Source organism: Ochotona curzoniae, unplaced genomic scaffold, assembly GCF_017591425.1.
Source record: "Ochotona curzoniae isolate NIBS_2020 unplaced genomic scaffold, NIBS_Ocur_1.0 contig_2210, whole genome shotgun sequence".
Classification (NCBI taxonomy): domain Eukaryota; kingdom Metazoa; phylum Chordata; class Mammalia; order Lagomorpha; family Ochotonidae; genus Ochotona; species Ochotona curzoniae.
Genome location: NW_024465369.1, coordinates 13,951,450 through 13,967,827, shown reverse-complemented (window position 1 = coordinate 13,967,827; position 16,378 = coordinate 13,951,450). Strand labels below are relative to the sequence as shown.

The following is a 16,378-nucleotide window of genomic DNA, read 5'->3' as shown; positions in this document are numbered from 1 at the left end:
AATTTGATTTTTAAACTTTTAAGTAACTGTTTTACTTCCTGGGCCTTTTTCTTTTCTACTATTTTTCTCTCTACTTCCTAGAAGTTTTACTCTACTTTTTCAGTGCAAAGTGCCAACTTGAAATGAATTTTAAAACAGTTTATTAGTAGCTAGTATTTTCCTTGAATTACCTCTCATTCTTTTGCTAACATTGCTACATTGCATCTGCTAAGGCATATTTTTCCCATAGTGGGATTTGTGCTTCATTGTATGTATTTATTTATATTTACTTATTTATTTGAAAGTAGAGAGAGATCAAGGGAGATATAGCTATTCCATCTGCTGGTTCTCTCTGGATGGCCGCAGCAGTCAGCCTTGAGTTGGCTGTGTTTCCTACATGGGTGGTAGGGATTGAGTTCCTTGAGACATCATCTACTGACTGCAGGAAGCATTAGCAGAAAACTGGATTTGAAATGGAAATGCTGGGATTTAAGCAGAGAAAATGGGCCTCAAACCAGCTATCCAACATTTCATACAGATGTTGGAGACAGATTCACCCTCTATGACACTAGGCCTCACTCCTTCTGTGCCGTTATTTAATTGCATTCTTTCCCTTCAGATCTTTTAATATTTACTTCATAAATCATGGCACACTGATATTTGGTACTTACATATTTACATGTATTTTCTCCTCATGAATCAACAGTTATTCTTATACATTGACCTTCTTTACCTGGGTTTTTGACTGCAAGTCTGCTTCCACAATGTATAGCTAGCCTCAATTTCTTTGTGTTTCCATTCAGAGGCAGAATCTTTAATTCTTTCGCTGTAAGTGTGTGTATGTCCTTAAAAAGTGAAGAGCGTTTCTCTATACAGAGCTGAGTCTTACTTTTTAGGTGTATGTCTGCTCCAACTTTTGGTTGAACAATGTTTCATTTACCTTCAAGATAATTATCAACAGAATGAGAAGATACTGCTGAGGTTTTATTCATTGTGTTCATAGATCCTTTGTTCCTTGTGTTTTGTGTTGCTTCCTTTCTGATTTGATGATTTTCTGTAGAAATTCCTTTATCTTTTGTATGTCTAATAGAGTTTTGTTATATGGTAACCGTAAGATGTAGATGAAACATTTTTCTAGTTAATCATTTTATATTAAGCTAACAACATCTTAACTCATCATGTACAAAAACTCTACACTTTCACTGCCTCCACATTTTGAATTTGATGACTCAGTTTACATTTGTTTCAACATTTCATTTTTCTGACTGGTTAGTTTTAACAATGCTTATTTTGGATGGACTTGATTTTAACCTTATCCTAGGAAATAAGGGATTTACACACCACCAAAACAATAGTAAGGGTAGTCTAAATTTGACTATTTTATTTTGCCATTTTTTCAACTTCAAATTTTTATTGTATTGATTAGCATTATTGCCAACTTGAAGGTAATCCTCGTGTTGTTGGAATGTCTTTTTATCACTTTAATTTCTTCTGGGATAGTGCTCTGGCAGTATTTTTCTGTCAATATTCTGACTACATCATCACCTTTCTTTCTAACTTGGGATATTTTCTGCTTAGAAGCCCTCTAATAGCTTATGTGTTTTAGACTGCATGTATGTGATATTTATGTTCCTCTCAAAATCTGGAATTAAAAAAATTGTTTATTTATATGTTTATGATGCAGTTCCATAGACTAAAGGATTTCCTACCCCATCCCAATTCTCTTTGCCTTACTGATTGCCCTCATAGTATTATAATAGTATAGTCCTTCAAAAGCAGTCGTAAACCTAGCATTCTGCCATTTAAATGTATTGTGACATTGTATGTATAGTTAATGGCAGAAAGCCCAGCACCTTATTATCAAAGTATGCTTAACAGTTTCATTTGGAATGCATCTCTGATTCAGGAGTATAGATGTATACTGCAATATATCTTCACTTCTCGATATGATAGTCTCTATTGTACAGTTCCTCTAGGTGAAAAAATATATATATATGTGTGTGTGTGTGTGTGTGTGTGTGTGTGTGTGTGTGTGTGTGTGTGTTTACCTATACAGCTGTTGATCTTGTATTTAGTATGAAAGTTGCCTTATATCAAAACATATGATAAATGTCCTTTTAGGATTGGCTAATTTCACTCATTGTAATAGGCTGTAGTTGGAAGCATTCTGTTGCAAGTTCTTTTCTCATTTTACTGGGACGTTCTCCATGTTTGCCTTTGTTTTGGGTTTTGGCTTTTCTAATAATAGGACATCTTTAAGTAACATTTGTAGGCCATATCTGGAAGAGGTGAATTCTTTGAAATTTTCTTTACTGTGGAAGATTTTTTTCTTATTTTCAAAGACGAGGAAAAGCTTTGCTGGGTAGGTTATTATGGGTTGACAGTTTTTCCCTTTTAGAATATGGAATACATTACTACGTTCTCTTCTAAACTGTAGAATTTTCTGTGAGAGGTCAGCTGTGAGTCCAGTTGGGGTTCCTCTGTAAAGTAGTCGATTTTTTTTTCATATACATATGTATGGATCTTTATGCTCAACTGAAGTGAGCTTGATTATGCTGTGTTGTGACGAAGATTGGTTTTGATCAACTTTATTGGGAGTTCTGTGTCCCTTCTGTATTATGTGTTTCTCGGTTCTTTTTCCTTGGATTAGGGAGATACAAGCTGTCCTAAATCACGGGATTGTCAGTGGTGCTAGTTTGCCAGAACGTGCTCGAAGTTAGGTCTGGGGACCACCTGGACCTATTTTAGATGGGCTTGTAGGATGCCAAGTTGGTACTGTTTTCCCTGTGGTGTCAGGGCAAGTGAGTTCTCTCCTGGCTTAACACATGCATAATTTGTTGTAGTCCCACCAGCCACCACAGTGTTTTCCTCAGTTTACAAAATGGCACCTTGAGTGGCACTGGTGGGGGTCTAGGCTGAGAAATCCACCCTGTTCCTGCACCTGCCTATTTGAGCTCTGCCATGCTACTTCTATTCATGGTCAAATCAAGTAAATCAGCAGGGCAGGCAGTGTCATGCCTGGATTCACCTCCTGAGTTCCTGGTGAACTCCCCTTCCCACTTGGCAGCTGGTAGAGCTGCAATCACAAATCATCTTGGGGTTTCTGATCACTGCAACACCAGTCTGCTATCTCTGCTGTTTCCCCGTGTCCAGGTTTCCCTTTGCCATTGGCCTGTCCTCTCCTATTTCCTGGAATCTTATCCTCTCAGTATCATCCTAATTCTTTTCCATCTGTTTAAAGCTGTCCTAACCCTCTTGTACCATCTTTGCCCTTGATAAAGTATAGTATTTTTTTTTCTGTCACTTTCTTCTTTCTGCAACTCCCAAAATTTACATATTCCAATGAATTCATGTGTCCTAGAATGCCATTTGTTTTTCCACTTTTCTCATTCTTTGTTCTTGTAATTGGCTCATTACAAATGACAGGGAAAAGGAGGAGTAGTTGCAAGAAAGATGAAGTTTAGTATGGGCATGCCACATTAAGACCAGTTGTACAAACAGGACCCAATGAGGATTTTTTTAAAGCTTGCTAACTAAACTTTTTCACACTTAAAAATTTATACTTGTTTTAACTGTAGATCGCTAAACCCTTAAATATCTTCATGAAGCCAATAGTATGTATTATATTCACACTAAATTTTCTTCTTTAAGGGTTGGACTTGCTGAAATGAGTGGTCGTAAATCAAAGAGTAACAACTTAAGGCATGCGGAGTGCCTTTCACAGGTTAGTACATGTTAAAATTTCAAAGTCATTTACCATATAGAGGTGACCAGAAAACCATGATCTTATTAAGCTGAATTTGTTACTTAGCACTTAGGAAGATCACTCTTTCCGTTTTTAAGGAGATAACCCATGCAGGAACCTAAAAGAGTCATCTAGAATCAAACCTTTTTAAACTATTTGTTAAAATTAATTTTTGCACCCACAAATTTTATTGTTTTCAACCCCTTTCAATGAATATTATTTGTGGTTTATTAATGCTACTAGTTAATTTATCCTAAGTCTTTGGCTAGTTCATAAGCTAACTTTGTTTTCCTAAAAGCAGCTTAATTCCGATTTAGTTAAATATTGTCTGGATATAAATTTCACAGTTCTTTTTAATAAATTTCTATTTATTAGTGTTTTATTCCTTGTAATACAGTTGTAAACAGGATTGTTTTCTTAATTTCATTTTCTGTTGGTTCATTGCTGCTGCATTGATTTCTGTTGTTTATATTGAGTCTCACAACTTTGATAAGCTAACAACTAATAATTTTTTAGTTTATTCTAGGTTGGGTTGTTTTACTTTTTTTTTCCTAAGGAACAGATTGAAGTTTGTCTTTTGATTTCTAGTCTGTGTAGAGGAACACATTGATTAATCAAGTCCATGTGTATGTGTGAATAATTTAAAGCGTGGGTATTAGCTACTACCTGTACAATTTCTTTTCCTTTTTTTTTTTTTAATGTTTATTTTATGTGAAAGGCAGTGTTATTGAGAGGTGAGACAGAAAGATCTTCCATCCACTGCTTCATTCCCCAGATAGCCGATGCCTGAAGTCTACAGCCAGGAACCAAGGATTTTTTCTGAGTCTCCCACATGGGTGCAGGGGCCCAAGCACTTGTGTCCTCTGGTGCCTTCCCCAGCATATTAGCAAAAAGCTGGGTGGGGAGTGGAGCAACCTACACTTGAACTGGGGCCTTTCTGGGATGCTGAAACTCTAGACATAAACTTAAGCCTCCTGTGCCACAGCACTGACCCCTACCGTTTATTCTGTTAAAAATCATTTTAATATTTAAGAATCTAAAAGGTGCTGTTGCCATTTTGTAATAAAGAAATTGAGTATTAGAAAAAAACTTAACCTTCTTAAGTTCATAAATTTGTCTCTTGTATCACCAACCCTTAATCTTCCCCTGCCTTTATAATGATAAATGTGAATTGTCTTGTTCCAAGTGAATTGGGTTTATTTGGTTGATTATTTTGGGGTTTTTTGTTTGTTTTATTTTGGTTGGTTGGTTGATTTTTTTGGTTCGTTGGTTGACTTTTGTTTTTTTTACCCTCTGCTACATGTATAGAAAAATGTAAGATTCATCTCTTAGGATCCTCATATTACCAGTCTGCAGAAGCAGATAATTTTGGAGTTTCTTTCATTCCATGTGGTCAAATATGAAAAAGTCCTGCCCCTTTCAGAGACACATAAAATGTATTTGCAGGAGGTCCAGAACATATGAATTTAATGATTCCTATCTGACATAATTCTTTACAGATAAGTAAGGATCATATTCCAAAGTGAATTCAGAATACAGGTCTGTTTCAAAAAGTTATTTGGAAAAGTATGAGAGACCCAGATAAACTAGTGACTCTAGGCTTTGATGTGGCCCAGCCCTGACCATAATGGCCACCGAGGGGTGAACCTACTGATAGAAAATTTCTGTTTCTTCTCTCTGTGTGTATAAGTCTTTTAAAGATAAAATAGTGGGAAATGTAATTAAAAATGAATTTTGATGAAAAAAATTGAAATTCACACATAGGTTTTTCATAATACACATTTCTGTGAACTTTTTAAAGACTTTTCGTGGGCACAGATTTCAATTTTTTTTCACTAAAATGAACTTGTTTTTATCTTGTAAAAAATATTTGAAGACAGCACATGAGAGAACACATACCAGGGAGGGAGAAGGAAAGGTAAGGAAAGAGAGAGAATTTTCTGTCCCTTATTTCATGCTCAGAATGGCCCGGATGATCCCAGGAGCCAGGTACTCTGATTGGGTAGGAAAGGCCCCAAGCCCTTAAGCAATCACCTGCTGCTTTCTAAGCACGTTGGCAGGAAGCTGGATCAGAAACAGTGCAGCTGGTACTTGACCCAGCACTCAGATGCAGGATTCAGCTGGTAACCAGTAGCTTTACCTGCTGCTCTGTAATACCAGCCTCTAAACGTGTTAGTTGTCTGGTTTTCCATGAGCTTTTTTTTTATATATAGATATTCCTTGTATGTTCCTTTAAGTCAATTTTTTCTTAGTTCATGTTAATAATTTTCTGCTCTGTATCATAGTTAATTGTGATAATTTTATCATGTATTTGCTTGTATACATGACTGCTACATTTTTGTGATTTGTTCCTTGAATTTGACCTTTTTCTGTAAATGTTATCTATTTGAGAGACAAGGAGGGAGAGAGTGTACACACTCTGAAGCACTGGTTAACTTCCAGATCTCCAAGCCATGAGCTGGGATCTCAATCCAGATTTCCCGTGTGGGTGGCAGGAACCCAGTTCTGTCAGCCATCACTGCTGCCAGAAGGTAGTGTTTGGAGTCAGAGGCAGGACTCAGTCTCCATCCAGGGCACTCTGTTTTAGGAACATTCAGATTCAAAATTTCTTTTCTATTGTTTTGAATTTAACAAGTCCTTAAGTACTATATGAACTTTAAATTTATTTTCATCAATCAAAAGATTGACAGGGATTGATCTAAGTCCATTTATATGTGGTACTCTCTAGAGATTGATGATGCAGTTCATTACTATTTTAACAATGCAGCAAACTATTAGATATTATTCTTTGGCCTTTAGCTGAGAAGTTATATATTTGCATGTATTAAAACAGTCGTAAAATTGCTTATGTTCAGATCAATAATTCACTATGTTTTTGAGATGTTCACAGAAGTATTCTCATCCTCATCTGGACCTTCAGTTTTAGACTATGTATCATTAATTTTATAATGCATCAAAATGGTGCCCACATTCTTAGGGAGTAATTTTTAAAGAGGATTCAAATTGATACCAATTGCTGTAAATGTACCGTCTCTTGATTTTAGAGTACATGTCTAATATTTATATTTATTGATTTTAATTTTGTCAGGTACAAAGAATTTTACGTGCAAGATTTTGTCATCAGAGTCCACATGGTAACCTGTTTGGATTACAAGTACAATACAAGTGAGTCTTTGGTTCTTTTACTTATTTATTTTAATTTTATTTTTGATGATATTTACATAGTTGATTAGGGTAGGAAGAGTGGAAGATTAGGGGAAAGCGGGTGAAATAATTGTTTCCAATTTTTCTTTTTCTTCTTCCTACATCTGCGAAATGAGGAAAGATAACAGGAGAAGGCATACCCAACAGCCCAGCCACCTCAGTACCCAGGGATTAGGAATAGCTACCCACCATCATCCCATGGTCCCCAATGTGGAGCACGCTCCCAGGGTTTGGCTCAGTTGGTTTCAATAGTTCTGAAATGCTGTCTCACCTATCCAAGGATGAGGAAATCCTTCCAAGGTCCATTGGCTGACATAGTCCACCTGTGCTTTGAATATATACACTAAATATATTGATGCACGAATAGATAAAGGTATTTTCCTAATAAGAAGGTCTTCGAACCCTTTATCTTATTTTGTTTCTGTTGTCTGATTTTGGAGAAAATTCTTAAATTTGAGCCCTGAATCCATGGCAGCCAGCTACGAGATAAAAGCCAGAGTGTCAGTAGAAAAGGGGATATGAATACAAAGGTTGTAAAAGTGCCACTCTTGTCCATTACCATCATAAAATGCAATATAATCCTAGCTTAGTAGATTTTCTCTTTGGTTTCCAGAAAATCAATGTGTTTTCCAGTGTCAGACTATTTGGAGTATAATTCACGTGCCCAAAAGGGAAAGAAAACAAAGAAAGGAATTTGTACATATTCATAATCAGTTCTTAAAATTCAATTTTTCTGACTTTTTTTTTCCTGCTTATGTCATTTTAGGCACTTGATTGAGCTGCTAAAAAGAACTGCTATCCATGGAGAAAGTAACTCTGTGCTCATTATTGGACCTCGAGGGTCAGGAAAGACCATGGTAAAAGTCGTTGATTTCCAACATTTCTTTGTGTTGGTAGAAAAATGATGAATCTTGTTTCCTGCAACTGTGACAGTGTTTTCATTTCATTGTTTTGTTGTCCATTTGTTCTTTAATCACTGAAAACATGGGGGGAAAAAAGTTAGCAGATTTGAGTGAGCATGCCTTTGGTTTTTACCATTTTTCCTCCACAACAACAAACTTTCTTCCATCATCATTTTTGTCCTAATGGAATTAGAGATTTATCTGTTTGTTTGAAAGAGGGAGAGAGAAAAATCTTGTAACTGTTTGTTAACTCCCTAAATACCTGCAACAGTCTGTGCTAGGCCAGGCTAAAGCCAGAATCCACTTCCTCCCAGGCACATTAGCAGGAAGCTGCTTTGGAAGTTTGGAGAAGCTGGGAAGCAATAGGCACTACCTGATCAGAGGCAGGCATCCCTAATGGAAGTTAAACTCACTGTACTACAACATCTGCCTCATCCACTTTTTATAGGTCTACAGGCTATCATAGCATGCATTTTTTGACCTTTCAAATCTAATCTTTAGTAATGTTCTCATAAATACACTCACCTATTTAACTCATACTTTTCCTTTTTTTTATTTATTTGAAAGATAGAGACGTCTTTTGTCAAGTTTACTCCCCAAATGGCTGTAAACAGCTGGAGCTGGCCCAGGCCATAGCCACCTGTTATAGAGAGCCAAGGACTTGATATATCCTCTGCTGCTTCCCAGGCCATAAACAGGGAGCAGCTGGTGTTTGAACGGCACCCAAATGGCACGTTATTGTCTCAGGCAGCAGGCTTCTTTATCACATTTGCTTAGTTACAATCAAAAATCTATTTCCGCCCTCATTCATTCTTTCTCAGATCTTTACTGAACATAGGAAACAAATAACTGAATGTTAACATTTCAGAGTATTGTGTAGTTGGATAGATTATGCAAAATCTAACATTCTGTGCAATAAACTTAAGTTTCTGATAGGCCTTTTAAAATGTTTAATGTAAGTGAAGTTATCTGTTACATTTTAAGCAAGGTGTGTTGATTCTGCTGTAACGTAAAATTTGGATTTTACTGATATCACCCATATCTAGTTATTTTAAAATACACAAATTTGAAATTTAGCTGATTTTAAAATTCAAAAGTTTTTCTCATTTATGTTAATTATATTTAAAATAAATTTGGGGTTTTGATTTTATTGTGCCCTACTTAGAACAAGTCTGTACATTGAATTCTTGGGTCAGTTTTCTTTCTTTGGAATTACATAGATTTTACTCAGCTCGTGAATTGTGAAGGAACTCGAAAGAGAACATTTCAGTGACTTGGCACAAAGGACAACTCAAGATGAGGTTACCTCAGTGTGGGATTCCACAGGTGGCCCTCTGGGGGAAGGAAGCACAGCCAGTCATGGAAATGCTCTTAAAGTTTTTACCAGTGTTTCTGGAAGTGACCAGTTTTTCTCTTCACAGTTGAATAGCTAGAGTGAGTTACCTGGTCATGTCTAACTTCAAGAGAGCAGGTACCTGGAGAAGAGGTCAATCGAGTGTTTGGGAAATTAGTAATAACTGCCATCACTAACATTCTAGATTTGTATGTGATTGTTCCCTTTTTGGGATGCTTATAGAATTACTCTAACAAATGTGAAAGTTTTAAGAGCTGTATCTTAAGAATTAATGTAATAGTTCTTTAATATTTCAGTAAACTCCATAATGAGAATATTGAATATTTCTTCCTTTATTTAGGTATTTCATACCTTCCTTTATTTAGGTATTTCATACCTAAATAAAGTTTTGTTGTAGTAATTTTTGTGATACAGAGCTTATTTTTTTAAGATACATGCACGTTTACATTTTTGGATACTAATATGAAGCATACTGTTTTTTATTTTCTTTTCCCAAGGTCTGTACCTGTATGTAGGCATGTAATTGGCTTTTGTATATTGCCTTATTTCTTCCAACTTTGTTTGCTATAATTGTTGGTCAGGTCCAGCTAATTATCTGATTCATTCTTTTGGATTTTCCTAAGTAGGTGATCAGTTATCTGTGTTTGAAAAAAAAAAAGAAAAAGAAAACAAGGAAACAAAAGAAAAATGCAATTTTATTTAATCATATCCTGTATGTTTACCTTTCGTTCCTTTTCCTGTGTTATGTGTTAGTTGTTTATAAGCTTTGTATGAGAGTTGATCATAAAATTAACTAATACTCAAGAAGCCTTGGACATTGTGGTACAGTGTGAACTTAGCTGAAGTTTGGGGAGTCTGCCTGTGAATCAATACTGGGTCTGGTTCTCACTCTTCTGCTTCTGATTGACTTTCCTGTCAATGTATCACAAGAGGCAGAAGATGATGGCTTAGTTCCTGCCAGCCTGGCTCAACCTTGACTGTTATAGACCTATGGGGAGTAGGCAAGTGGCTTATATCTGACTCTATTAGTTTGTATGTATTGCTCTCACTTTCAACTAAATAAAATGAGTAAATATTTTAAATTAGCTGATATAACAGCTGGAAAGAATTAGTTTTTTCTTACTGAAGAATATTCTTTCGAGTATTTGCTTTCATTTTTACCCCATCAGACAGTTTCCAGTTATCAAACTTTTGTTTTCATTTTTCTGTGCCTACTATTTCTTTGTCCTTTTGGCATTCTATGATTTGACTAACATGATTTTCTTCTGATGGTCTGTTTGCTGCTGCTTTTTTAAAAAAAAAAAAAACTTTTTTATTTGTGTAATGTAATACTGCATTTAAGTATTCTGACAGTTCTTTTTTTTTAGATAGTTCCTTGTCTTGAGTTTTCTAGTCTTGCTTTTTCTTGTCTGTTCTAAGGTTTCCTTATTGCTCTCTGTCTGTCTATCTGATCTAATTTTTTGGGCTCCAGAGCGACCCTGATGGTCATTGTAAGAGAGGGGCGAGAGCCAAAGTTGGAGCTAAGTAAGGACCAGAGAAATCTCCTCTCCTGAGTCCCGAAGGAAGTTTACTGTTCTGTTTCTGAGGACTGCTCAGGGCTCCTGCCTGTTGTTCTGATGACATTAGATCCTGTGAGGAAGGATCTGGGCTTCTTCCATCCTGTGTGGAGATCCAGTAGGGAATGGGTGACCTCAGAGTTCTCGGCCGACAAGGGCACTCCAATTCCCTGTGATCTTGGCAGTTGGGATATAGTCCTTGGTGCCCATACTGATAGTCTTTGGTGAGGATCCCGGAGTCTCCAGAGTTAGGATACAAGCCTCCTCCTGTCTTCCTGTTCCACTTTGGGGGTCCCCTCCTGCTCTATACATATGACCTTCTGTTAAGAGACTGTCAGGATTGCTCTTGGATCCCACCATATGTCTTTGTAGTTTTTTGCTGATGTCTAATGCTGATTCGAGTCTGCTGTCTATAAGTTACCTGTTATAATCTTGATAGAAGGTGGAAGATTTCTCTGCTCTCCCAACCCATTGAGGGTATTAAAAGCATAGTAGGCTTTTCAGTTCTTTGTTGTAGTTCATAAGCAGTCTTTCTCTCATTGATTATTGGTTCATTTTCATAGGTGATTGAGAGAATATGGTAACAATACTTGCTCTGATATCTTAAGGAAACATATATTAATGTTATTCAATGCTTTATCTATAAAGAAAAAAAGTAGACAATTCTACTTATTACTTAAAAGGAATAATTTGTCTATGTTGTGTTTCAACCATTGACAGTTTTTTAAAGAATCTTTATCTTTTACCTATTGAATGTTCAATGAACTTTTCTTATTTAGTTAATAAATCATGCTTTAAAAGAACTCATGGAAATAGAAGAAGTGAGTGAAAATGTATTACAAGTTCATTTAAATGGTAAGTATATCTTTTTGCCATTGAAAATGATGCAAATTACATGGGATTCTTACATTTTGAAACTAAAATTCATTTGGATGTTTTATATGTCATAATATTTGGCTTTTAAAACGTACAATCATGTTTTAACAACCTTTAGAATATGGGTTGTTAAATTTAGAGGTTAAAATCATATTAGTGGTAGACGTCTGATCTGTTTGTTGAGACTCCAGTTAGAACAACCAGGCCTCATATTGGAGTGCCTAGGTTCAACTCCAGTTTTCAACTAGTGGAGCCCTTGGCAGGCAGAGGTGATGGCTCAGGTGATTTGCTCCCTGCCATCTACGTGGGAGGCCTGCGTCAAGTTCCATATTCCTGGCTTCTGCTTATCCTATCCTCAGCCTTGGCTCCAACCTTTGCAGGTGTTTGACTTAGTGATTCAGTTGAATGGAGTTCTTCAGCCTCTGTGTTTCTTTCAGTCTCTCTCTACTCTCAAACTATAAAAATAACAATTTAAAAGTGAGACACATATGAATTCTTGATTTTGGGTTTTTTCCCTTTAAAATAATACCACCGCAAGGAAGATTTTCTTTTTGGTCTCTATGAGATGTGTCTTTATTGTTAGATTAGAAGTTCTGTGAACAGGTTTTAATAAATCTTTTCAGTTAAATTTTACAAAACATTAGAAAGTAGGCTTAGCTGCAAAGAAATCAGCTATGTCAAATGCGTGTTTCATTTAAATTAAATACTCCTAAATGGCTTTTATTTTAGGACTCTTGCAGATCAATGATAAAATTGCCCTAAAAGAAATCACAAGGCAATTAAATCTGGAAAATGCAGTTGGAGATAAAGTGTTTGTAAGTATCTTTGCAGTTATTTTATTACATAAATTTCAAATTAAAGTCTATATAACAGATATCTTAGATAAGAGTTCTGAGATTATGAACTCAAATTTACCAGATTCTTTTCATTGAAAATATCTAATGTATTGGGATACAGTCACCTGTATCTTGTGTTTGAATTTTTCTTAGTCACGCAACATCTGAGAACTCCAAGTTTAAGTTGGATTCTCTCTGAGTCTGCTTATTTATAGAATACTCTGATTCTCTATCCTGTGCTTTCTGATTGAAAATGTGGATAGCAGAGCATAGGGAATAAATGAATTTAGGTTTTTTTTGCCTTACTGTGTATACCGGCTGACTTCTTGATAGTCCTGGATTAATGGATGTCTCTAAGTTTTAGCTTCTTCCCATGTTAAATGCTCATTGTGTTACTATACTTACTTTACAGGACTATAAGAATAAAGGAAACATGAAGCATGATTCAAGCTTTCTAAAGCAGTTCTTTGGGTAGTAATATGCTGTGAAATTACCATTTTTCTGTTACTACGATGTTTTTATGAACTTCCCCATCTTGCTGTAACAGATTCAAGTCTTAGCACAATGGACATGAATAAATTAAAAGAAGAGAGATTTAGCTATTTTATAAGCTTTATTAAACTTCTTATCCTGTCACTTCGTTTATGAAGTCTAAGGGAACCATTACTATAGCTGCCCTGATTCTCACAGTGAGGTTACCTCTTACAGGTTTTGCCGTAGTCGTTACAAGTTCATTTTGTGGTCATTGGTAATCATGTAGGTCGCCATTATAATATTGCAGCATTGTGCCCTCTCTGCAGTGCCCCAGCCATACTGTGCAAGCTTCACAGAATTTAGAAATCTTATTCTCTAACGTGCATAAAATTTGAGTGAACCATTTGTTCTCATTCCATAGTTTACAAGTCCTTGAAGTACAAGCTCAGATTTTCCCTTCTATAAATCTAATAGTCCATCTCTTATTTTGAAAGCAGTTTTGAACTTAATGCTGTGTGAAATCACAGGGAGTTCCTGTACAAGGAAATGATTTTGGAAATGATTTTGGCTTTTGGTGTCCATGTACTCTGGACAACTTTTTCTGACATTCATAAATAAGCGTGAGGAACTTTAGAAATAAAGTCCTATCCTACCCTAATCATCCTGTACTAGTTCTGTTCTCCTCCTTCATGAATTTTAGTTGACCCTTCATAGCTACAGCTAATGGGACTGCAAGTGCAACGTAACTGCAGGTTAAAAATATGTAGGAAATAAATGTATGTGTACTCTCTTGCTTTGCCATTATTACCTAAACAGTACAGTATGAATAATACAGCTGTTTATAAAACGTTTACATTTCACTAGGCATTTTAAGTAATCAAGAGGTGATTTATAGTGTACCAGAGAATTTCCCTAGGCCATTTTATATGAAGGATAAAATAAAATATTCCCAGAAAATGCATTTGATAAAAAAGTACTGATTTAAATTTTTTTCACCAAAATAAATTGGAAAATTTAATTTTTCCATAAACTTTATAAAATGCCTTCATGTGTGAACTTCAGAAGTCAATATATTCTTAGTATTTTTAAATAAAAAGCATCTACCTCTTGAGTAACTTTGACCATTGATTTCCCAACAGATTGAGCCTTTATGATATTATTGTAAACTATGGCAGTACCCCTTGTACTATCAACATGAAAGCAAACAGTCATCATAATATATGAAAATTCTTACTCTACTTTTAGTCTACAACATTTCAATAATTGTATCTGCTACTTTGTTACATTAAATTAGAATATTTAAGTTGTATTCTGAAGTCCTGTATTGGTATCTAAGTAAAGTTATAAAATGATATACATTGCCATTTTTGATGCTGTGTCATCTCTACTTTTAAGCTTCAGATTGTATTATACATTCTCAGTTTAAAGTCTGAGCATTAATCCATTGCTAGGGAAAAGTGCTGCATAGTATCTCCATAAAGTCAAAGAGTCAGATATCCCTCACTTAACAGCCAGTCATATATATATATATTTTTTTGCTACTCAGGGAAGTTTTGCTGAAAATCTTTCATTCCTTCTGGAAGCCTTAAAAAAAGGTAAAGTATTCACAGGTTTGGGTGTCAAAATATACTTGTTTTCAACTTTATTTTTCTCCTAATAATAAAGGTAATATATATGTTTAGGGAAAATAATTCAAATATACAGATACTTTAAAAATAACAGTACTGTTATCCTATTTCTGTAATGGTGATTGTCTCAATTAACAGTTTTTAATTTTTGTTTACCTACATCTTAACACTGATACATATATGCATGTATAGATACACATGCATTTTCTGTTTGTTTAAATTTTATATGATTTTTATACAGTTGATTCAGATGGGAAGGAGTGAGGGTAAGGGAAAAGTGAATATGGGCATTGTTTCCAAATTTTCTGTTTGTCCTTCCTGTTTCTGGGAAAGGTGGGAGATAATGGGAGAAGCAATACCCAGCTTCCAGCCACCCCAACACCCTGGGATGGGAAATGGCCACCTGATATCAATCCGGAGTTCTGATGGTCCCAGTATGGTGCAAGCTCCAAGCGTTCTGCCCAAGTGGTTTGTATAGTTTTGAAATGCTATGCATCTTGCCAATGCAAGGATGAAGAAACCCTTCCAATGTCTGTTGGATGACATAGCCGACTTTAGAATCTCTTTTCGCCCAGATATTTGCTGTCATTGTATGACTGGAGTAATTGTCCAACTTTTTCTGTTCTACTTTCTCTGCTGCTACCAGATGTGTTCTGCAGACCCCAATGTGCTGCCATATCCTCCATGTGCATCAGGATCTGATGTCCACTGCTTTGAGTTTTCTACTAAGGAGGGCTAATTCTCTCAGATGGGCTTACATATCTGGGATAGGTGACCTGGGACCCCCTGGACACCCCCACCCCCAGAGCTTACGGTCCCTGCACCCACCATGCATGTGGGCCCAGGGACCCAAGCCAGGTGACCCAGGGCTTATGGACTCAGCACCCACCACACCCAGACTCCCCTGGCTTGCCTCAGCTTGGCATCCACCAGTGGGTGCTGCAGCCTGGCTGTCAATCCTGCCTCTAGTTCCAGATCCTGCTGGTGGTTGTTGCAACATAGGCCAGCCCAGCTGTCCCCCAGTCCCAGTACTAATGTGAACTGGCTGGTGTTGTGGCCCAATCCATCCCCTCCTGTAACTCATCTTGGTTCTCAGATCTGAAAGTGGGTATTGTGAACTGACCCAGCCTGGCCTGCACCCAGACCTGGCCCAAACATATGCCAGCTAATACTGTAACCTGCCTTGATCTGGACTTTTCCCAGCCTTGGCTCCTGTACTTACCTGCAGGGATTGTGTCCTGACAAAGGCGTTTTCCAAGTGCCTGTATGAGAATCCTCCCAGTGGCAGATCTCATGCACACTAGTGTGTCCTTGGGCCAGTGACTGCCCACTTCCTGTCATGGCAGGAACAGTGTACTTGCCCATCTGGCCCACACACATTCCAGTTCTTACTGTTGGGTGTTACAACCAGCCACACCTGGTTCAGTGGGAACCAACACCTAGCCCATTCTACACCCACTCTGGCTCTCACGGGTATCAGACTCACTGGAGTATAGCCCAGTCTGGTGCTTCCAAAACCCACTCCATACCCATGCCAAGGGAGACTGCAACCATGTCCAGCCCGGCCTGATCCTCCCATTCTGGCTCTAGCACTCACCAGTGGGAACTCCAATCCAGCCAAGGCATTCCCATAGCTCCCCAACCAGTCCTGCTCCCAACCATAGATTTGAGCATACCAACGGAGGTTGAGTTCCACAGGGATGGGTTCACATATACCACTACAGATTCTTCCGCCAGCCCTGATTCTCTCATGTGCTGACACATTTCCCACCCTCTGTTCCTACTCTCACTGGTGGGTACTGTGCTCTAGCCTTGCCAGGTAGG

At 37.0% G+C, this 16,378-nt stretch overlaps 1 protein-coding gene across 4 annotated transcripts in view; it reads left to right on the top strand.

Moving 5' to 3' along the window:
- The window catches only part of ORC4 (origin recognition complex subunit 4), a 39,622-nt gene that overhangs the window by 4,985 nt on the left and 18,259 nt on the right, over window positions 1–16,378 (top strand). For 3 of the 4 annotated variants that reach the window (XM_040971551.1, XM_040971549.1, XM_040971550.1), the window contains exons 2-7: window positions 3,631–3,703; window positions 6,813–6,889; window positions 7,695–7,785; window positions 11,520–11,595; window positions 12,346–12,431; window positions 14,473–14,521. In XM_040971551.1, coding sequence (XP_040827485.1) covers window positions 3,647–3,703; window positions 6,813–6,889; window positions 7,695–7,785; window positions 11,520–11,595; window positions 12,346–12,431; window positions 14,473–14,521 — 436 coding nt within the window. In that variant the 5' untranslated portion in view covers window positions 3,631–3,646. Of the gene's footprint in view, window positions 1–3,402; window positions 3,704–6,812; window positions 6,890–7,694; window positions 7,786–11,519; window positions 11,596–12,345; window positions 12,432–14,472; window positions 14,522–16,378 lie in introns of those variants that run through there. The other variant, XM_040971548.1, reaches the window with a different exon arrangement.